The sequence below is a fragment of the Bos indicus x Bos taurus genome, chromosome 25 (assembly GCF_003369695.1).
Source record: "Bos indicus x Bos taurus breed Angus x Brahman F1 hybrid chromosome 25, Bos_hybrid_MaternalHap_v2.0, whole genome shotgun sequence".
NCBI lineage: Eukaryota > Metazoa > Chordata > Mammalia > Artiodactyla > Bovidae > Bos > Bos indicus x Bos taurus.
Genome location: NC_040100.1, coordinates 9,226,586 through 9,249,273, shown reverse-complemented (window position 1 = coordinate 9,249,273; position 22,688 = coordinate 9,226,586). Strand labels below are relative to the sequence as shown.

General features: G+C 57.9%; 1 protein-coding gene across 9 annotated transcripts in view; it reads right to left on the bottom strand.

Annotated features, from left to right (window-relative positions):
* ELN (elastin) overlaps positions 1-20,441 on the bottom strand; it is a 33,089-nt gene extending 12,648 nt beyond the window's left edge. The window contains exons 1-18 of one of the 9 annotated variants that reach the window (XM_027526774.1): positions 20,046-20,439; positions 13,557-13,607; positions 12,448-12,477; positions 11,918-11,950; positions 8,463-8,498; positions 7,732-7,824; positions 7,421-7,480; positions 7,276-7,338; positions 6,528-6,575; positions 5,486-5,557; positions 5,224-5,253; positions 4,647-4,718; positions 3,763-3,804; positions 3,291-3,350; positions 2,980-3,030; positions 1,444-1,539; positions 1,299-1,358; positions 558-743 (exon numbers count right to left, since the gene is read on the bottom strand). In XM_027526774.1, the coding sequence (XP_027382575.1) occupies positions 558-743; positions 1,299-1,358; positions 1,444-1,539; positions 2,980-3,030; positions 3,291-3,350; positions 3,763-3,804; positions 4,647-4,718; positions 5,224-5,253; positions 5,486-5,557; positions 6,528-6,575; positions 7,276-7,338; positions 7,421-7,480; positions 7,732-7,824; positions 8,463-8,498; positions 11,918-11,950; positions 12,448-12,477; positions 13,557-13,607; positions 20,046-20,127 (1,165 nt within the window). In that variant the 5' untranslated portion in view covers positions 20,128-20,439. Of the gene's footprint in view, positions 1-557; positions 744-1,298; positions 1,359-1,443; positions 1,540-2,979; positions 3,031-3,290; positions 3,351-3,762; positions 3,805-4,646; positions 4,719-5,223; positions 5,254-5,485; positions 5,558-6,527; positions 6,576-7,275; positions 7,339-7,420; positions 7,481-7,731; positions 7,825-8,462; positions 8,499-11,917; positions 11,951-12,447; positions 12,478-13,556; positions 13,608-20,045 lie in introns of all 9 variants that reach the window. The other 8 variants (XM_027526772.1, XM_027526775.1, XM_027526770.1 and 5 more) reach the window with 8 other exon arrangements.
* Between the last annotated feature and the right edge of the window lie 2,247 nt (positions 20,442-22,688).

Genomic DNA, 22,688 nt, shown 5'->3' with positions numbered 1-22,688 from the left:
GCTTATCCATCTCTCTTTTCATCTACCCATTTATCTTGCCATCCACTATTTTGCCCATCTTATTTATCCATCCATGTAACCACCCATCTTTGTATCTCTCCATTCATCCACCCATCACCCACTCTCTCATCCATCAATATGCCTACTCATCCACCTGGCTGTCCACCTACTTCCCCAGCTGCCCATTTGCCCATCCATCCATCCATCCATCTCCCCAGACATCTATCCATCCATCTACCGACCCACCCATCTATCCACCATTTACTGAACACATATTCTGTGAAGGGCTGGGAACACAGAGATGAAAAAGACATGGAGCATACTGACAACCAGAAGGTAAATTGAAGAAGATCAGAGGCTGGCAGTAGTTAATTATAGCCCAAGAGAGAGAAGATGACCAAGGGTATGGAGAGAAAAGGATAGAAGGGTGATGTGTTAAGGAGAATCGGAAAGTCTTGGCAATAATTTCTAACATCTCTCTCTTGCACACACAAACACATATGTGCACACATAGCCAAGCTCAGCTGGTCCACCTATGATATCCGAGCACCCAATACCTGGAACTCCAACACCAGGGACCCCAACACCAGGGACCCCAACACCAGGGACTCCAACACCTGGGACTCCAACACCTGGGACTCCGACACCTGGAACCCCGACACCAGGGACCCCGACACCTGGAACCCCGACACCAGGGACCCCGACACCAGGGACTCCAACTCCTGGGAAGCCTCCAGCAGCACCTGTGGATGGAAGGATTACTGTTCTGGCCTGGACCCTGTGGGAACCTCAGGGGGCCTTTGGGAGCATGACTTTGGGGAGCTTCAGGAGCCACAGGTCCTGTGTGCAGGATGCTAGCCTGAGGGGCATAGCCTCTGCGTGGATCCAAGTCACCCGAGAGGAGGTGAGGGAACTGAGGGAACCCCGACAGAGCTCTAGGGGTTTGTTTGGATCTGTGGCTGGGAAGAGCAAGGACTATGTCTAAAGCAGATTCATAATGCTCTACTAGGCCCAGGCAGTTGGTACAGCAGCTGTGATTGGCCCAGGGCGTAAAATGGGAGGAGTCAGCAGGGTCCCTGCCCACAGCGCTGGGCCAATCAGTGCAGAGCAGTGGACAGAGCCTCCTGGACAGAGGCAAGGAGGCATGACCATGATGCTTGGGGGGGTTGGGGGGGAACAGTGCCCCAGCTGGACAAAGACAAAGTCCATCCAGCCTTATAGGCCTGGAGCCTTCCAAGGTGCATGCTGAGGCTGGGGCTGGCTGCAGCCCTGGCACTGCCCATTCCGGGGACACTCACCGAATTTGGCTGCTTTAGCGGCGGCGGCGGCGGCAGCAGCAGCATCTGGAGCCCCGACCCCTGGAGGGAAAGCGGCAGAGGGTGAGGCCCTTTCCCTGCGACCTTCTCAAGGACACCCCTCACCGCCTGCTGGGATGGACCCTACCTGCAATGCCTCCGATGCCAGGAATTGCGCCAGGCGCACCAGGAATGCCAGCACCACCGACGCCAACGCCAGGGAGAACTCCGGCTCCTCCAGCACCTGTTTGGAGTGGGGACAGTGAAGAGGTGGCTCCCAGGGGCCCCTCCTGAAGCCAGGCAGGAAGGCTGCTTGGACGCTGGTGTTTTCACCGCTGCAATCTCCTCTGGGAATGAGGCCCAGGCATCTCCGGCCGGGCCTGCTTGGGAAGGGGCCCCCACCCCACTGTTCCTTGACTCACCCCTAAAGTGTCCATTTCAACAGCCTCATTAAGTGACTCGTATGTTTTCAGACAAATCCCATCCTAATCACTGCCACATACTGAGAAACCACAAGCGGCCGCTCCCCGGGCCAGAGGGGCCCCTGCAAGAATGTTCAAGACTTCCTCTCTCTGTGTTCCGAACACGCGGCCAAGTTTGTAATCCAAGCGCCCAGCCGCCTGGCTCTCGCAGCCCCTCGCTGCCCCTCGCCGCCCCGCTCTCTTGCTCCCACATTCCAGCCATCCCCTCCAGCCTTGGGGGCCTGGAGGAGGACCTCTGTGTGGCAGGCCTCCAACTCACTGCTTCCCTCCACATTCTCGCCCCCTTGGGCTAGTGGGCAGGCATCTTCCATCTCATCATGGCTGCAAGAAGGGGCTCCCTTGGGACTGGGGCTGAAGGTGAAGACTTCACCCCCATGATCTAACTCTGAACTGGGGAACCGCCAGGGGCCCACTCGGCCCATGCATGGGCCGAGGGAAGGCCGTGCCACATCGACTAGCCAAGGGATCGGGGCTTGAGGAGCTAGTTAAAAGTTTTATAGTACATATTAAATTGATACTCAACTATTAAACTGTTTAAACGCTCATACATGTACCACCTAAAATGATCATTCTAACCACTGCTGTACCCACTCCCTCTGCTTGCTCCTTCCTATTTTAACCGCCTGGCAAACTCTCTACCTATATTTTAAGGCTATGAATCAAATATCATTTTCTCTGAGAACCCTTCCTGATTATCCCCAGGTAGAAGCAACATCTCCCTCTTCCTGAGCCCCATGACAGTGCTGACATTCTTCAGCAGAGCCCTTATCTGTCCCTGGTTTCTGAAACGGAGGGCGGGACAGAGGAGGAAAGGATGGAGGGATGGATGAACAGATGGATGGAGGGATGGGTAGATGGATGGATGGAGAGATGAATGGGTGGATAGATGGACAGAGGGAGGGGTGGATTCATGGCTGGATGGAGGGAGGAAGGACCGAAGGAGGGAGGGATGGGTGAATGGATGGGTGGAGGGGTGGGTGGATGGATGGAGGGATGGAGGGTGGATCGGATGCACAGGGGGAAGGAATGAATGGAGGGCGGGAGGGAGGAACGGGTGGCATTGAAACAGCCGGATAAACAGGAGTGTGGTGAGGAGGGGCCACCTTGGTTAGTTATCTGGGATAACTACGCTCTCGGTGGTAATAGGCATGGTGAGGCTGGAGGGCTGGCAGCTAGCAGGCAGGGGGTCCAGGCGTACTTACCAAGCTTCGCTGCTGCTTTAGCCGCTGCTGCTGCAGCCTGGGGGCCAACCCCTGGGGGAAGAGGAAGGGGAGAGCCTGGAAAGTGTGCCCCGGGATCTCCGGAGCCCGTCTCTTCCAGGCCCAAGAAAACCAACTGGTTCATATCTGGGTGTGGATGTGGGGCATATAGCAAGCAGAGGCTGGGAGAGCTGCCCCAGCTTCCTGCCTTGCCCCACCAGGGTCCTTCTTTAGACTCAGACCAGGGTCTGGATATAGGCTAGCTTTCTGGAGCCTGAGTTATTTGGCTGGTGGAGGGGTGAGGCTCTCCTTACCTGTCCCCGTTGGATACCCAGCCTTGCCCGCGGCACCAGCCACTCCTCCAGGCCCAAAGCCTGCGAGAGGAGAGGCTCAGTGGGCATCCGTGCGATCTCACGGTGGCTGCCCCCTCCCCTGCCCTTCAAGGACCAGGCCACCCAGAGCCTCCACCTGTCACCCCCAGCCAGAGTTAAATACAAACATGTGTGGAATGGTTATTCCCATTTTACAGATGAAGAGACTGAGGTTCTGAGAAGAAAACCTGTTTTCTCAAGGCCTGGTGATAAGTGCGAGGGCCAGGATTGAGAACCAAGCTGTCTTGAGTCCCAGTTCCACGTCCCCCTTCTTAGGGGGCTCCCATTCTGAGACTCCACGCCCACCCTACCCCCCAGTTGGTATTCTCCTAGCCCTGGACTGGGGCCATAGCTCCCTTGCCAGAACCCTGCAGCTGGAAGGAGCCAGAAGCCCGTCAGTCTAAGAGGGCCTTACCATAGGGCAGTTTCCCCGTGCTGTAGGGCAGTCCATAGCCACCTGAGGAGATGGAGCGTGGGCTCAGCGGCTGCCCCCTGGCGGCCCCACGCCTCACCGGGCCCCCGGCTACCTGGGCAGACAGACCTAGTCCCCACACGTACTGAGGCCTGAGGCCTCCTTCTGTCCACCAGGGTCCTGAGCTGCTTCCAGAGGCTCTCAGGAGAGCCAAGGCCTTGGAGGAGGAGAGGGGAGAGGATGCGCCGCTCCAGGGCACAAAGGGATGGCCATTCTTCTACCTGCCATGGCCCCCAAGCCTGAGGGTCTTCCTTAGTCTCTTCCCCAGCAGGAAATAGCTCATCATCGTGTGAGCTTGACAGCTGGGGTGAACTGACATCAGAGGTTTCTTTCCAGTGAATGGTGTTTCTTGCCATCAACATATATGGCTTCCCATCAGGGCTATGGGTCTCTGTGCGTGTGTATGTGTGTGTGGACAGGGATGCATGTGTGTGTGTGGGAGGCCAGCACCTGCAAGATGTTGGTCTGTCCCCGCTTTCCTTCTTTTTTAAAAAAAATATTTCTTTATTTGGCTTTGCAGCATCTTGGTTGAGGCATGGGGGATTTCTAGTTGCAGCGTGCCCGCTCTAGTTCCCTGACTGGGGCTTGAACCCGGCCCCCTCCCTGCATTGGGAGTGTGGAGTCTCAGCCGCTGGACCCACCAGGGAAGTTCGTTCCTCCCTGCTTTCTTTTGCTGGTGACCAGAAGTGGGCAAAATTACTCAGGTTTCCTGACTACCCTCTCCAGCCACGCCAAGATACAGGTGGACAAACAAGTCCCCTCCCAAACTGACCTCCCAGCAGGGAGGCCCAGTGAGTGGTGTCTCACAAATCCTCTGCCTGCCTTACCTGGCAGCTTGGGTGCCTTGATGGGGTATCCCAGCGGGACTCCAGGCTGCTGCCCTCCGAAGGGTCCAACTCCTGCGGGAACAAGGAAAGCAAAGCAATCAGGCCCCAGCCACGTGGGCCAGAAGCCCCTGCGAAGCCTCCAGCCTCCAGTCCCACTTTCCGCTCAGGCTAGAATGAGCTCCCATGGCATGGGAATATGGAAAGCATCCTGCCCAGAGGGCCTTCCTGCCTCTTTATGTCATCAGTCAGCTGAGCAACCCCCAGCGACGGGCCGCTTCCTCCAGGAAGCTGCAGGATGCACCCCTTCCTGTGGCTTGGGCTACACTCGGAGACCGCAGCCTTCTCGCCATTTGGCACAGGCTGCTGCATTTTCTGGGCTCCTCTGGGCTGCCAGACAGGAGTGGGGGCAGGGGAAGCAGGCCTGTGACGGATGCCACTTTGTGCGAAGCCAGTCCAAGGCCTGGAGCAGTGGGAGTGCTCAGCTCCTCCCAAGGCAGGAATCCCTGCCTGGCTGCCCGCCACCGCCCCCCAGGCCTGCCCACCCTCCCTGGCGTGGAGGGACCCAGCCTTGCCTTACCTGGGATTCCAGCAAAAGCTCCGCCCCCACCTGTAATGACAAGGAGCCATCATTGCAGCTTGGCCACCACAGGCCCAGGGCACCCTGGCTCTGGTGAGGGGAGTGCTGGCCCAAGCCGTGGCCAGTTCTGCCCAGACCTCCCAGCTCATCACAAACACATCAGGGATTTCGCACCACCCATCTGGGCCAGCTGAGCCCAGGTTCCCCACCCCACTCAACCCAGGACAGAGGGGACTGAGGGTGATCGGAGAGTCCCACATACCTGGGGCCTTGGGCTTGACTCCTGCTCCAGTGGGAACCCCGGGGAGCACCCCTATACCCGGGAACCGAGCTCCTGAGAGAGCAAAGAGGGGGCTGGTGGTGAGGGTGGGGAAGGTACAACCTGGAAGGGCCAGCCTGGCACTGCACCCACCCTCCATGACACAGCTGGCTTCCTTCGATGTCAGCTACTGGCGTGGCTCATGGGGTGGGTGGAGGGCTCCTCTGGTGGTGACTTCTCTGCCCTGTCTGCCCCAGGGTCAGAAGTTTTAATCCTATTTCCTGTGCTTCTGTTGGCCTGTCTCTTAAACTGGAGTTAATTTCCCATCGCCCTGCCCAGCCTCATCAGAGAAGGCAGGCAGACAAGGGAACAGGCTGCAGGTCGGGGAGGCCTGTGCCCTTGGCGGGGAGGGGCTCTCAGTGGATGCGATTCACAACCAAACACGAAACCATCATCTGCTCTGGCTGGGAGGTCTCCAGCGTTTAGTGCTGCCACCTCTCCTTTCTCCCCACACCGGGGCTGGGCCACCATAGCAGGCAGGGGCTCGGCAGGGGCCACGGGGGACCCTCTGCCAGCCAATCCCACCGAGCCAGCCTGAGTCTGGGGTTTTGGGGGAATTCAGGAGGTCACATGTTGCGTAGGGTGGCCAGGCCCTGGCGGGGAAAGGAGGTTGAGAGGGCAACTCCGAGGGTCTCCTGTAGGGCGGATGTGCTGGGCGGGCCCCCCGGTGACTCATGGCATTTGGGAAACCGCTGGCCACTCTGGGGACTCGGTCTGTCCCTGGAGACCCACCGCAGGCTGTGACGTTGGTCTGGGTCTGGGCCTAGGCTTGGGGTTCTGGGGGGGCTGGGGGGAGCTTGCTGGTCTTCCTAGGGGAAAGACAACCAGAGCTATCTTTGGTCTGTGGCCTGAGCTTTAATGCTTAGGGCAACAGTGCCCGTCAAGACTCCGGTGGCCACAGTTTGGGGGAGCTGGGGGCCCCCTGGGAGGCTGCCAGGGGCTGTTCTCCTCGCTCTAGGGTCCCTCTTTTCCTCTTTGCTCTCACCTGCGCCTGGAAGCACTCCGCCCGGGTACACACCTGGGAGCCCCACACCTACGGCCAAAAGAAAACCGTGTGAGCAGCAGCCGTGCCTCCAGGAGCCTCTCGTGGTCCTTCCCTTTGCGGCAGTCCCAAGGCTCCCGAGCTAGCCCCCCAGAATCGCCCTGGGGAAGAGCTGGGGACATGTGTGTGGTGGCTGCAGGCCCCCCTCCCACAAGTTCCGGAAGTCATCTGCAGATCCTTCTGTGCGTGGATTTGTCCCGTCTCCTGGAGCCTGTTTACACGGCCGGACACGGTCGGCCCAGCCCAACTCGGGGCTAACAGCTTCCAGATGTTCCCTTCCCGCTGTGCGGACTCAGGCCGCCTTCAGTTGAACCTGAAGTCACTTCCTTGAGGGCTCGGTGCAGAGGGACGGGCACCGGATGGGGCTTCACCCCAGCCCTGCCGGGACTGGGCGGACCCTGCTGCACTGACTCCCTGCTCTGCGCCTCAGTGTCCCCATCGGTCACCCGAATGCCTGCCACAGAGCCTGTCTCTCAGGTCTGCTCCAAGGTCCTGGAGGAAGGGCCTGGAAGGACGGCCGGAGTCCCTCGCCCCTGTCTGGGACCCGGCATCACGCTCTGGGCCTGCCTCTGCCCCTTGACCCCTGCCCCGCTGCAGCCAGGCCCTGACCTTCCTGCCCCTGGGGGGAGCTTGGGAGCTCTTGCCTCTCCCTGACCTCTGCCCTCCAGCCCCAGGGACTCCATCCACTGACCTGGCACTTTCCCAGGCTTCACTCCAGCCCCGACTCCGGCTCCAAGTTGAGGCACCACTGCACCTGGAGGGGAAGGGGCCACATCAGAGGGGGCTCCCCTCCTCCCACGACTTCCTCCCGGGCCACCCAGGTCTCGCCTCCATACCTGTAGACACTCCTAAGCCGCCAACACCACCAATGCCGCCGACCCCGAGACCAGCAGCACCTGCAGAGGCAGAGGCGGGTCACACCAGGAGCCGTGAAAGGCAGCAGGACACTGGACTGAGGTCTGGCTCCGCCTCTGCCTCACTTTGAGACTCAGACATAGCTAGTTGCCTCCCATCACCCCCAGGAGACTGGAGCTGAGGATCCTGTTCACCTGCCCACCCGCTACCCAACTCAGGAAAGGTTTTTTGCAAGGTGGAGAGCCCACAGAGGCCAGAGGGCTTACGGCACATCCCAAAGGGTAATACTCACCGGCCTTGGCAGCGGCTTTATAGGCTGCAGCAGCGCCAGCCGGGCCACCGGGCACCAGAGCCCCTGGGAAGGCGCCGGGCAAAGCCCCGAGCCCTGCAGAGAGGAAGATAGGTGAGCTCCTGCTCCCAGCCCGGCCCTGGCCCACCCCGTCCAGGAGGTACATCTGAGGCTCTTCTGCTCCGTGCAAAGATGTGACTGGGTTCAATGTCAGAGATGCAGTACGGCCCAGGCTGCTCCGCTCAGCCTGACAAGCTACAGGGATCTTTTGGAGTCAGACTTCCACACCTCCCTCCTTCAGGAAGCCTTCCTGAAGCCCCGCTGAGTTGGGTGACTTCTTTGGGCTCCGGGGGCTGCTTCCTTCTAGCTCTTCTTGCTTGCTGCCTGCTAAGTTGCTGCAGTTGTGTCCGACTCTTTGGGACCCCATGGACTGCAGTCCACTGTAGCTCCTCTGTCCACGGGGTTCTCCAGGCAAGAATCCCGGAGTGGGTTGCCATGCCCTTCTCCAGGGGAATCTTCCCGACCCAGGAATCGAATCTGCCTCTGTCTCCTGCATTGGCAGGCGGGTTCTTAACCACTACTGCCACCTCGTCAGTATGTTATAATAGCGCCAAGACCCAGCTGTCATTCCCGGGGCCCCGGGCAGGTGGTCTTAACATCACACCCTACACCAGTGCCCAGAAGAGGCCTGGTCTGCACCCAAAGGAGCATCTTGCCTGGATGTTAACACTAACCTGCTCCAAGGCCAGGGCCGGCAAGCCCTCCGACACCTGTAGGGAGAAGAACACAGAGCCAGGTGAGGGAAGGCTGGTGTGGGTCATCGTTCCTGGGCCCAGGGTGGGAAGGGACTCTCGGAACCCGGCAATGCTGGGATCCGTGTGTGGCCACTCAGGTCTCTAAGCTGGACTCAAGTTTTCGGTACTTGGAGGCCAATCCTGGTAAGATAGTCACCACTGCTTAGTAACCAACTGCTTTGTGCCATGTGGGTGCCACTGTGTTGATCCCAACCAGACCTCTCAGTTTCCTTAGAAGTCCCGCCAGCTAACGGGGGACCCAGGAGGGCTTTCCCTTGAGGCTGGAGCTGAGCAGAAGCTGCCAGCAAGGCCAGGCCAGGCCCTGCCCTGCTCCCACGTCAGCCCCACCCCAGGCCTTTCTTCGGCTTCCTTGCAGGAGTCCCCTGGTGCAGCCCACGCCCTCTCCCTTGTATCTGGAGCCCTTTTTGTCATCCATCTAGCCTGCCCTGCAGTCTGGGAGCCTCCTTGCCTGCAGACAGATGCTAAAATGTTTATAAAAAGCCAAATGGGTCCCTCTGGCTCTCTCCTTCCCACATCTGGGCTCGATCTCTGCTTTTCTCCCTCCAGGAGACATTCCACGGCTTTGGCCAGGACCGATGGGCAATCAGGTTGGAGTTCACAACCGTGCCGGCTTTGTTTCCAATTATATGAGAATCTCTCCCACAAGCGCCAGTCCTGGTCACCAGGGTCCCAAGCTCAGAGGCGGCCTCTCTGGGGACCGACCCCAAACAAGCAGGACAGCTGAGTCCCGGAGAGTCCACCTGCCTTTCTCTGGGTGTGGTCCCCTGGCCTCACTTCCTACTTATGTGAGCTGGCCCGTCTGAAAGCCAGCCAGGCCCTCTGTGAGATGGGCCTCTGCCTCCAGCCCATCTCCCTTCCGAGCAGGTGTGGTGTGGTCTGGCCGGGCCTGGGGTGTGCCTGGGTTCACTTCCCAGCGCTGCCGGCCCCACCCCGCCCCAGCTCTGTCAGGGGTGTTTCTCTCCAGCCTGGCCTATTTCCTGAGGTCCAGCAGGGCAGCAGACACCCTCTGGCCTTTCCTGACCACAGAGGGGCCGGGAGGAGAGGATGGGGACCGGCCAGGAAGCAAGAAGAGGCTGGTGGGTGGGGTGGGGCAGGTGGCTCTCTGCAGCCATCTGCCCTCTTCCAGGGCTCCCCTCCAGGGTCGCCCCTGAGCAGAGTCCCACCCCTGCTCCCCTTCTTCCCGTGGACTTCTCTGGCCCAAATGCCCCCAGGAGTCCAACCCCTGGAAAGAAGGAGAGAGGGGTGAGGAGGAGAGAGGGGTGAGAATGGCCAAGATTGGGAGCCCCGAGAGGCCTGGCTTATCCAACCGTCACTCTCCAGAGTCACTGAGCTCTGGATTTAAATCTTGCTGCCCCATGTTACTCCTTGCATGAAACAGCAAGTCACTTGCCCTTCACTTTCCCTCAGTTTCCCCACGTACAAAAAGGCTGGTGTGTCCCCAGCCTTCCTGGGACCACAGGGCTTGTGAGCAGAGAGCATGTTGTGTCTGCAGCCTGTTGGGATGACCGCTGGATGTCCCCCCCCTGCTCTTTCCTAGGCTCTTGGGTGGGTGACTGGCCTTCAGCCGGTGCTGGGGGTGGGGGTGGTGCTGGCTCCCAGCTGCCTGGTCCCCCACTGAGAGCCCAGGCGGGGCCAGCTCCCGAGGCCCACGAGCAGCAGCTGCCAGGCCACCCACCCTCTACTCGCCAAGGGATTAGTTGTTCCCAGGCATGACACTCGCTGCCTGTGCCCAGTTCCATCTCTCCTGGGTATGCCTGGATGTGGGGAGCTGCCCTGTGTTGGGGGGCACTGTGGCCCAGTCCAGGCCTTTGGAGCCCGGAGACCTAAGGCTGAAAGATAAGCTCTGGGAGGTCATGGAGTCCAGTCCCTTTTCATCAGTCGAGGTCCTGACTTTCCTCTTGGTCTACATCTTCACTCCAAGCTGGAAGTCCTTTTGGAAGTCTACGCTAAATCTTTCATTACTCAAAGCTTCACTTTATCAACTGCGACTGTGTGCAAGTTTCTGTCTTCTCTCTGGTGTTTCATCACCACCGACCGTGCGTCCCCGGCTGCCAACGGGATCAACCAGTCCCTCCTCCAGCTCTGCAGTCACGACTTCCTCCATTTGGGTCTTCCCAGATACGTGCGATCCTAATTCCACACCCTTGCTTATCTAGCCTTTCCTCTCTTCTCTCTCCACCATCAAAGATGCTTTTAAGATCACTCACTCCTCTGAGAAGATAGGAAACAGGTTCTGGCGGGAAAAGCAGTGGATCCCAAAGGGCTCCCAGCCCTGCAGACTCCTACAGACCCCAGTAAACCCCTTGCCCAGGCCTCCTGCCCTCCTGTGTCTCTCTCTTGCCTGGCCCCAGCCCTAGAGTTTCACAACCCAGATGGGGTTGCAGGGAAGGGGAATCTGGGTTTTGTAGATTCATTTGCACTTGAATCATCGAACATTGTTGGAGGGGGGGTGGATTTCGTAAGAGCTGTTGGACATGCAAACTGTCCTGGAGTCTCAGGCTTCAAAACAAGGGAGACACGGAGTGGGGCGGGGTAGGGGGGCGGGTGGGGGGAAAGGCTATATCTCGTGTTGATCAGATCATAAATCCAGACAGAGACACCCCTTCCTCCACCTGCTCCTTATCCACCAGGACTTCCTGGAGGAACCCACCTTCCCTCTTTCCTTGGCGAGGGGGGTGTGGTGTGTTCTCTGGAGCTTAGTGGACCTAGCGGTGGATTGGAGCCCTGTGGGCCAGGACACAGCCAACCACATCTTACTGGAAAACTCCATGGTCGGAGCACAGCTGAAAGGGGCCTGGGATCAGGAAGGAAGCTCATCTGGGGTCAGGGTTAGGGTGCAGCCTAGGGTTAGGTGCAGGGCTTTGATCTGGGGTCAAGGCTCAGCCTGGGGTCAGGATAAGGGCTCAGAATGGATCATCAGAGTCAAGGATAGCCAAGATCTTGGCCTGGAGTAAGAGAGGGCTTCATTTGGGAGTCAGGGATCATTCAGGCAGAGGCTGGGGTCCAATTATCTGTGTCTGAGCCCAGAGTGACATTCACAGGCTTGGTGGCCACTGGAGCATCAATTCTGACCTTTGACCCCAGCACCAGGGCTGTTTTCTGGGATCTGGTGCAGAGGGGACTCTCGGGGGGCACAGAGGCCTGGGCAGAGTCGGTGCCGGACACCCCACCTTCAGGGAGGACTGTAAGCTGCCTCTAGCCTCCTGACCCTGGAAGCCCCAGAGCTCGGTCCTAGCCTGGTCCTGGGAGGCGTTGACTAGAGGGGAGGGTCCATCCACCACCTCACTCCCTCCTCCCATCCACAGGCCCGGTTCAGGGGTCTGTGGCCCCTTCCCTCCCCTGCCCCCTCAGTGCTCAGAGGCTGCAAGGCTTACCTGGCTTAGCTGGTTTGACTCCAGGGCCCAGTGCTACAGAGGGAAGGAGGGAAGAGATGGTTGTTAATGGGGAGTCCTAGCCCACCTGTCCCACTACGATCCCCACAGGGCACTGTGGGGTCTCACTGTGGGGTCAGTGTACAAGGAGCTGCTGGGAGCCCAGCACCTAGATGCCTGGGTGGGGGCCCAGGTCCCTTCCTGACCTGGGGTTTCCCCCTCTCTCACTGTTTATCAGGCCTCTGAAGGGGGTGATGGTTCCCATTCAGCTGGATTTGCATGGATATTACTAAGGATCAAAAGAAATGTGAAAGAAGGCAGGGGCCCCCAGGGAGAAGAGACTAGGGGCAAGGGCTTAGGGGGCTGAGGGAGATAGTTTTTAGAAAAGTCCCTCTCCACTAGATGCTCAGTCTGGGAAAAGAGGGACCCCTTAATGCCTGAGTTTTCTGAGGTTTGAGGTCCAAGGATATGTGTGGGTTAGGCTGAGACCCAGACCCCATTAGCGAGGAGCCAAGTTTGGTGTTTGAACTCACCTCCTACTCCCAGGCCTCCAAGACCAGCCCCTGTGTCAGCAGGATAGAGAGAGAGAGGGAAAGGCATCAAGGTCCCTGCCAAGAAGCCATCGACTGACCCATGGTCAAATCCATTGCTGCCTAGCCACATGATCTTGGGCAAGCCTTGAGCTCTGCGAGCCTCTGTTTCCTCATCTGTCTCATCTGGCAAAAGTCTCCTGCCTCTGTGTGTGCCTGGGAATGTGCTGGTGGCTTCTCTCACTTCCACATGAGTTCTGAACGCTCAAACCCTTTTATTTTTTGTGGGTTTTTTTGGCCATACTGTGCGGTATGAGGGGTCTCAGTCCCCTGGACCTGGAACCCATGCCTCCTGTAGTGAAAGCGTGGTTTCTAAACCACTGGACCATCAGGGAAGTCCTTTAAACACTTTTTAAGTATTGAAAATATTATCTGTGATTTTTCAATCTACGTTAAAACATCAAGCTTTTTTTCTAAATTAAAGGAAGGGATTGCCTCCCCCTCTATCCCCGCCCCCACCCCCCCCACAACCCCGGCCATGCCATTGAGCTAACATTCTGCCCTTTTTTTTTTCTCTTGAGGTGGGGCTAATCTTCATCTGCACCTTGTTCTTGCTTTTATATTGTTTTTACTTGAAAATCACTTGACCGTAAGAGAGCATATTCATACTTTTTAGTAGTTGTATAACCTTAGATTACTTAATCACACCCTCCTGTCAAGCGGGTTTCTTGTTTTGCATTTTTGCTAGTAACATTCTTATGAACCTTGGGGCAGATGGCTTTTTTTTTTCTCTCTCTCTTCTTTTCAATGATTTCCTTTGAATGGATTTCCAAGAGTGGGGTTAATGGTTCGAAGACTAAACAGCAGAGGATGGGTGAGGCGGCCACTTTCCTACCGTTTTGCAAGCACTGAGTTTCATCTTTTAGAAAATTTATGCTCAGTAGTTGTAGAACAGCATCATGTAAACTGCTTTTTAATATAGGAGTGACTGATGAGTCCTCTGCGGTGGGCATGCCAATGTTTTTTCCTTTTTAAATGTCCAAATGTCTGTCTCTTGCAAATTTAATCAGCATCTGTCTTACCTGGGCACGTGCAAATTTCATGTACATTACCTGGGAAGAAGACGCCTCCAGGAACTCCACCAGGAACAGCTCCTGGGACCCCTGGAAGGAAGGAGGCAGAGTCCCCCATGAGCCAGAATGAATAAAAGCGTAATGATAAAAGATAGTCTTGGTGAGTCTTAGTGAAGTCGCTTAGTCGTGTCCGACTCTTTGTGACCCCATGGACTGTAGTCTACCAGGCTCCTCTGTCCATGGGATTTTCCAGGCAATAGTCCTGGAGTGGATTGTCATTTCCTTCTCCAGGGGATCTTCCCAACCCAGGGATCGAACCCAGGTCTCCCGCATTGTAGACAGACGCTTTATCGTCTGAGCCACCAGGGAAGTCTAAAGTCTAAGATAAAAGATAGGGATGATGGCAATAATCCTGTGTGTCTACAAAGTAACCAGTGTCGCCCAAGCACCTTATGTTTGCAAAGCATTTTCTCTTTCCTGCTCCTCAAAATGGTCCAGTGAGTTTGGAAGGGCAGGGATTATTAACTTCAATTTAACAGATGTGAATTCAGGCTCAGAGATGTTAAGACACGGGCCGGGGGTCACACAGCTGCAAATAGATGTAGGCTGGATTCAAAGCCAGGCCAGTCCTCTGAGCATAATGGCTCGTGCTGTGTTACCTGGGGAAGGCCTGGCCAGGGACTGGGTCTGAGCACCTTTGGCCACGTCTCTCCAGTCCTGAGCAGCGTGGGCAGGACCCAGCGTCGTGGGAGAGCAGGCCTGGGCTGTGACAGCAAGCGGTAAGGAAACGCGGCTGCTGCCAGCCGAAGCCCAGCCATTCCCACACTGATAGGAAAGCGTGAGGTCAGCGTCCTTAGCTGCTGGGCAGCAGAGCTTGGGTGGGGCTCTGGCTGTCTGACACAGAGCTGTCTAAGGAGGCGCGGGGGCCCAGAGGGGGACACCATGAATGAGCAAAGTGAATAGTTTCCTAAGGAAAAGCTAATTCACTGGCTGGGCCAAAGGGGCCGTCTGCCCAGCCCAGATCACGAGTTCAGTCCCCATGGACCCGTGAAGCTCTCACAGGGGAACACTGGGAGGCCGGGCCCCAGACCCAGCCTGTGTGTAGTCATGGCAACAGACAATCCTGGTGCAGACCAGGCCCTGACTCCATCACCACTGAATGGCCCCTTGACAAGCTGCCTTGCCGGTGCCCCAGCCTGAGCCCCGGCACCACCCAGCTGAACATGGCTGAATGAATGGGGTAAGGGGAGAGTGTAGGGCAGCTTCCCGCATGCCCAGCAGACATCTGGCCTCTGTGGCCTGGCTGTGCTGCACAGCTGGGCCTGCTGGCCCCAGGGCCTGGTCAGCCTCAGCCACGGCCCAGCAGGGTGGAGGATGCCAAGCTGTCATGGTCACCCTGTGCCAAAGCCCCGGCGCCACCCGCCCCTCCCCCCCACCCCCCGCCGCCGCCCCAGGCACTGTGATCCAGGCCTGGAGTGTCTAAGTAATCTGCTCAGAGCCTTGAGGGGCTCAGAGCGGTGGCCCAGGAGGCTGGGCCTGCTGGGAATGGGCGCTCGGGCCCTGTCATCGACTGCCAAGCGCACACATGGTCCTTTGATGCCTTCTCTGGCTCGGGCTTCCAGCTCTGAGCACTGGCTCGTGTGCCTTTCCCTGCCTGGCCTCTCTCCCTCCTCCCCTTCCTTCCCCTCCCCCTCCTCTCCTCTCCCCTCGGCTCTCTGGCTCCAGAGTTGGGGGAGGGGGGCGCTGGGTGGCTGCAAGAACAATGTGGTGGGCGGAGGGAGCAAAGGGCTCAGGACAGACCCATCTGGTCTGTAATCCCGGCTGTGCCAACTTCTTACCATCTGTGTGACCTCAGGCAAGTCACTTAACCTCTCTGAACTTCAGTTTCCTTTGTAGAAACGTGGGGCTAATAACTTCTGCCTTGCCAGGTTGCTGCGGAGTTGTCAAAGAGTTCCAGAGACCTGCCCTGGGCCTGGCGCTTGCTCCGTAATTGCTCCAAAATAAGTAAATTAATTAATGACTGACACTTTGTTTCTACTTCACAGTACATGGCCTGGGGCCAGGGAGACATAGGTGCTCAATAAAGGATGGGTGAATTTGGTGGAGGGGAGCCAAGGAAGTTGCCTGGAGGTCTGGTCTGACCTCTTCCATCCCCAACGGGCTTACGGGTCTCCCCACCTCAGGCTGGTCTGATTGAACCCCCAGTTCCTCTCCTGGGGTTCTGTTCTCCCCCCAGCGCAGGGGCCAGGCCCGTCCTGTGATCAGCCAGCTCCTCTTCTGCTTTCACTCTCCCCAGGGCCTACCCAGCTCTCCCCAGCTCTCTCTTCTCCCCACTCTCCACCTCCATGATTCAGAGCCCAACAGTGTCTGCCAAACTCCATGCCTGAACCATGACGGCCCACAGAGCCAAAGGTTTTGATCCCCATTCTGCAGTGAGGAAACGGAGAAGCCTTAGTGGGCGTAAAGGATCCCCGCCGGGCCCCTCTTTGAGTACAGGAGAGGGGAGAACAGAATAAGACTGGTGGTGATCAAAGGTTTTTGAAAAGGCAGCAGTCTCCTCTCCTGCCCCTCATGCGAAGGGTCATCCTGCTTCCCACCTCCCCTCCTTGGCCTGAGCTGTTCCTCCTGCCAGGAATGCCCTTTCCTCTCTCCAAGTCCTACCCTTCCACCAAGACTGGGCTCTGCTTCTCCCCCCTGCCGTCTCTGAGCCTGTGGTTCCCACTGCTCAGCTGCCCAAAGCAGTTGGCCTGGAGCATACTTGTCTTGTTTTATGTGGGTTTGGCTTGTTTCACCGGCTAGCCCAGGGTGGAACTTGTCTCTTGCATCTTAGAATCATGGTCCTAGACTCTCAGGGATCATAACAGTCTTTTGGCCTGGGTTGAAATTCCTCTGCGAACATCCTGTGTTTCTGCTTGCACGCCTCCAGTGACAGGCAAATCACCACCTCCTGATGCTATCAGCTCTACCAACAGAGATCTCCCTCCTACTGAGATAGAATCTGCTCTTCTGTCTCTCCAGTTCTGCCCCCTAGAGCCCCAAAGACCGAGGCTCACCTCCCATCCACAGAAGCCCCTCAAACATTTAATTTTCTTTCAAGATTTAACTCAAATGTCACCTCTGCCATGAAGCCTTCTTGGATTTCCTCTGCACCACCCTCTCTCCCAGGCTTGTCACCTTCCTCCGTTACTGCATCTCTGTTTACACATGGGCTGCCTCCCCATTAGACAAAATGTGGCGTGAGTAGCAAGAGAAAAATTAAACCTTATAAATGTGTATGAATTACAAAGGTTGATATTAGTTCACACTAGCAAATCTCCAGTAAGAGAATATATGGTTTTTAAAATTTGCATTCCCATAGTCCTCTTGATGCATTATTTGCAATATGACATTGCTGGAGCCACCCACCGGCCCTAGGAGATATGCTGGGCAAGGATCTTCTCCCTATTTTACAGCCAGGGAAACCATCCATAAACCAGAGAGATGAAATGCCTGGCCAGGTACTCAGAGCTGACCCCAGTCACACACAGGGCCTTCTGCCTGGGCCCTGGGCTCCAGGTTCAAAGAGCTGGGAGACGGCTGTTCGGGAGCAAGCAGAGGGCCAGCGGGCCTTGGCAGGGGACTTTGCCAATTTCAAGTCCAGGGGGGCCGGCCTGGGGAGCAGATAAGACCACACGAAGCTGTTTGTTGTTTGCATGGAGAAAGGCTGCCAAGGGCTTTTCAAAAACAATCCGCCCTTCAGTGACTGAGTCTGTCCCCTCCCTCCCCTCGGGCATGCCTGCCTTCCTGCCTCGGCCCCAGCAGACTCAGAGAGCAGCATCAACCCCTAAACTGGGGGTCCGAGGCCCTGGAGGCCCCTCAGAGTCACCTGGGCAGCAGCTTTAACAAGACCTACATGTCTGGGTCCCTCCTCAGACCAAGTAAAGCAAGAATTTGGGGGTGAGACCCCATGTCAGAATGGTTTCAAGTTCCAATAGGCTGAAAAAAAATCCCTGTTTCAAAACCATCTTCAGTTCCAAAATCAGAAAAACAAAAATGAAAAACCACCCAAAGCTAAAATGATAAAATTTCTGGGGGTTTGGGGCAGCTGGTCCCAATTATAACTGATTTAATTTCTCTCTCTCTTTAAATGGCAAGGGAGTCTGGGGCAAATGATCTTCAAAGCTACTTTTGACCCATCTTAAATGGGTCCAGACAACCCTTCCATCGCAGAGCCTTCCTGGGTTGTCCCGTTTTTGTCTCCACTGGCAACGTGGTTCTTTGGGACTAGGGGACCCATAGGGGTGACATCCTTCAGGATAGCCGGGCAGGTGTGAGAGTGTGTGTGCTTGTGTTGAGCCTGTGTATGTGCGAGGGGGCCCCTCCTTTGGGAGGCTCTGGGCACAAACCCCAGAAGAACGCATCAGTTCACACACCCCTTATTTGGACCCGGCTACTCTACCACCCAGGACAGAGCTGAGATTTATGTTTGCAAAAAAAGAACAGGGCCAGCGGAGCATTTAACCCGGTCATTGAGGGTGCATTCTTCTTAGGGCAGGCCCACCCTGGAGTACTCAGGCCCAGGCCTGCCCCCTCCCAAATGCCACTTGGAACCTGGCCCCCACCTCCCTCATCCTTTAGCCCAGGGACGAGCTGGCTGGTACTCACCCCCTGGTGCTGCCTTAGCCTGTCTCAGCCTCAATCTCCCTGTTTGTGGAGTGTAGATAAAAATTCTCTACTCTCAGGGTTCCTGCGGAGGCTAGGCGTCATGCTCTAGCGAGGAGCTGTCTCTGGGAAGGCAGGTGTTCAGGGGCCAGACTCCGGGGAGGAGGTTCAGATGGGACCCAAGCTGCCATCTCAGGCCCGGGGACGGCTGCTCCCTTGGGATGGTCTCTCTGGCCCCTACGGGACCCCACCTGATGCTGTGCCAGCATCCCTCGGCTTTGTCCAGACTTGGGAGCTGACCTCTGTGCAGGAAGCCCCTGCTCCCAGCGGTCCTGCCCTGCCGGTCAATCTCACGGAAACAGCTGCTGCCTCTGCCCAGCTCCTGCTCCTGCCCTCTGGCCTGGCCCTGCTCCACCCAGTGGCCCCCCCATCCCGACACTGGCCCCCACTGGTTCTCACGGCAAAGAGGAGTCTCCTGGAAACCAGACCCCACCCAGGCTACCCCACCAAAGCTTCAGGAGCCTGCCTGCACCTCTCTCTCCCCACGGCCAGGAGCACCTTCAGGGGACGCGGGGGGACCACTCCCAGAGTCCCCCCAAGGTGCGTAGCACCTGGAGAGGGACGTCCTCCGGGACCACGGCAGGGAACATGCCAGGTGGCCCGGGAGTGCCCCCAGGTTCGTGCAAGCCCCCAGCACTCAGGCCTCTCCCTCTGCCAGGAGACGGATACCTTCCCCAGCTTCCCTGTCCTCGCTGGTGTTCCATAGCACACACACTCGCACGCACACACTCACACGCACACACATGCTCAATGACGAACCACACCCAGTGACGCACCTGGACACCAGATCGCCTCTGGGATGCGCCTGTTGGGTGGCAGGCTTTTACACATGCTAACAGGCACTTTCACATATCCTATGAATATATCCTATAACATGCTTCCCTCCAACACACACACACACACTCTCACGCACGCATATGCACAATGACAAACCACACCCAGTGACACACCTGGACACCAGATCGCCTCTGTGTACATGCCTGTTGGGTGGCAGACTTCTGCACATGCTAACAGGCACTTTCATATATCTTATAACACCCCTCCTTCCAACACACACACACTCACACACAAACACACACACCTGTCCAGGGATGAACCTGTGAACATTCATCCCCTTGCAGAAACCTCCTCCTTTATCTGATGACACGATTGGACATATACAGACCATGCACACCTGTACAAGAGCATGTAACACACTCGTGCACACACGTACACTTCACATACTTACACACATGCTCAGAAGTCCCAGCCTTTCTCACCAGGGACAGACCACAGCGGCAGCTTTCCAACCCGCAACCCTGTAATCAACTTAACCCTGACATCACCCAGAGCAGGTCCCGACTTCCCAGGGGACAAGGAACCTGCTGAGGTCAGAGAGCTCACTCCTGCAGAGCTGGCCTCCAGCCCAGGTCCCCTGTCCCTGGGGCACGTGTACACAGCCACTGGGTCCACAGGTGTGCAAACCGCTGGTGCTCACAGACCCGACCGGACCTCGCCGGCCCTTCCCCAGCGTGCTCAGGATCCCCATCCTGGGAGAGCCCCCCAGGACAGAGCAAGGTTCATCCACTCTGTCGGGGCAGCAGAAGCCGGCGCTGATCTGGGACCATCACCGTTCTTAGTCTCGGGGCGAACGTATGACAGGTTTCTGCTCCGCACGGCTGGCTCCCGGGAGGGGTGGTTCCGAGGGTCCAGTGGCTGAGGGGCTCCTGCCTGGGAGCCCCCTGGAGGGTGCTGGGAGGGCAGGGAGCCCTCTTGTCGGTCGGTCCAGCCACCTGAGCGGGCGGCCCAAGGGCTGCGGGCCCTTGGGGGGAACAGGGGGAGGCCTACCTCCGGGCTGCGAGGGCTGGAGGATGCACAGCAGGAGCAGAAGGACTCCGGGCCGCCGAGCCGCAGCCGTCAGACCCGCCATCTCGGGGAGAAATGCCCCAGCCCGCTCTCTGCGCCTCGTTTTATCCCCAAAGCGTAATTGCTGCCTCGTCGGCTGCGAGGGAAGGAGGGAGGGAGAGAGGGCGGGCGGGAGGGCGGGAGAAGGGGGAGGCCTCGGGGAGGGGGCCACGGGGAGGGGGCAATTACGAAAGGCCGGCTCGCAAGCCTCCCAGGCTGGGTCTGACTGGACTGGACTGTGGGCTCTTTTTTTTTTTTTTCCCTTAAAACACACGCGCGCACATACACACGCGCACACACACACACACACAGTTTCCCCCCATCTCTCTCCCGCTTTCCCTCTGCGGCTGTTCTTTCGCTGCTGGCCCTGTTCCCGCCAGAAAGTGCGAGGGGGGCCTCTGCCAGGACAGCCCTCGGGAGAGGAAGCAGGAGGGAGGGCCCTGCAGCCCGGCCAAAAATCCGGCTCCAGCCAAGGCCTGAGTGGCCAGGCCCCCGCCCCTCCGGCTGGGCCCCGGGCCCAGTGTGGGGACACAGGCCAGCTGTCCTGCGCCTCTGCCCCCCCACCCCAGCCCTCCAGACTCCCTCACCACTCCCAGACCCGGCCAGAGACAGGCCAAAGCTGGGGAGGGGGCTGGGGTCTGGGGTCCATCCAGGCCAGGGTCTGGAGAGGTCAAGGGACTGTGGGCAGAATGGCTGGGAAGGTGAGACTGTGTTGCTGCTGCCCCCGTGGGGCATCTGGGTGCAGGGAAGGGGACCCTGATGCCCTGCAGGGCTCCATTCTCTGTGGGTTAAGGTCACAGCCTCCTGCCTGAGGCTGGGGAGGGGGTGATGGGTTGGTCTAGGATCCGGGTCTGCAGAGGCCAGGTGGCTGCGGGCAGTATGGCTTGGGGGTTGAGACCCTGTTGGTGTCATTCCCTGGGGCATCAGGGGGTCACATTGGAGACTCTGATACATCAAGGGGCTCCGTCTGTCATGGATGAAGATATAGCCCCCTGCCGTTTATGCGGGCCACGGTGTCTGGTTAAGGTCAGGCTGGATCCCCAGGTGCCCTGCAGAGAACCAGGGGGACGAGGGAGCCCACTCAGACTGATAAGTGGCCCAACATCCCCCACCTTTATCACTTGGCCCCCACCTGTCCGAACACCGAGCATCCCTAGGACCCAAACCAGACCTGGTAGCCCTCAGACTACCAGGCCTCTCCTTGCCCCAGGAGAATGCCTGGGGCTGACGTTCCTCTGGCGGCCAGGAGGGGGAGGCCCTGTGCTGAAACAACTGGGACCAGCATTTCCAGAAGGACTTGGGCTGTCCTTGCCTGACTATGGGATCGGGACCCTGGGGATTGAGGGGTGAGATGGGGTGGGAAACGAGGGGGTCATGCCTCCCCACCTAAGTGGGGAAAAATTTAGGGGCCAGAGGATAGGAGAGGGAGACGGGTACCTGACTTCATCCCAGCTTTCGACGGGGAAAAGTCAAGGCCGTGAGGTCTGAGAGCTTTTCCCTGCCCCCAGAGGGAGGATAAGAGGAGAACACAGTCACAAGTCCGAGGACAGGAGTTAAAGGACCCCTCCTCCAGCCAGGAGCACCGAGGCAGTCGGCAGGGCCAGTGGGGGAGGCCGGGGTGGCAGGGGCCAGAGGCCAGGCATTGGGCTTGGTGGGACCTAGGACTAAAATTCTGGCTCGAGCACTTTCTATCAGGGTAACCTCTTCAAAGGACTTCGGTTTCCTCATCTGTCATATGGTGATAAATACTCCTGCCTGGGAGGTTATCGCAAAGGTGAGTGAGATGAGGTCATATATTTCTGTACCGTGCTGCAGTTCCGAAATGCTCCGTGCCCTGGTCTTAGCTGCAGTGCTGCTGCTGTTAACATTAGTTCTGCAAGCCCCACTCCATGTAACTATTAGACCTGGCTCTCTGCTGGGTCACCCTGGGACCCCGGGCTCTCCCCTTCCTCTCCCTGCTCTTAGGCAGTGGCTGCTCTAGGAGTTTGGAAGGTGGTGGGTGTGGGTGCTAGAAGAACTGTCTTGAATCTGTGCATGCACAGTAAGTGTACAGCTCTTACTTCCTGTGTGTGTTACTTGGGGATCCTTTCAGGGGGCGTCGCTGATGAGATGATGAGCCCAAGCCAGCCCTTGTTGTTGAGGGTAGGGGGTGATCAGGGTTAGGGGCTGAGGCTCGGGGCCTGAGATGTGCCTGCTGGGGGAAGGGAGGGGAAGCCAGGGGGTAGGGTGGATCTGAGTGCCTGCCCCGTCCCGGGGAGCGGGAAGGACAAGGGTACTGGGGAGAAACTGGGCCCCACTCCTCTCAGGGCAGTGACGTGGGCAGGAACCGGCTTTCAGACTTGCAAACCGCAGTCTGCTCAGAGTCTTTATTAATTCCAGGACTGGGAGGGAGGCTGGAGCCAGCGGGAGAGGACTTGCTGCAGGGGTAGTGGTGGGGGGGGGGCCAGGAGAGGTGTGGGGGCGCCTGCAGGGTACGACTTGAGGCTGCCGGGCCCAGCCTCTCCGCTGTGTCCTGTCCCCCACCTGCATCCCTGAGTCCCCCCTTTTCCTTAGCATCCTGTATCACAGCAGCTCCCTGAACTCATA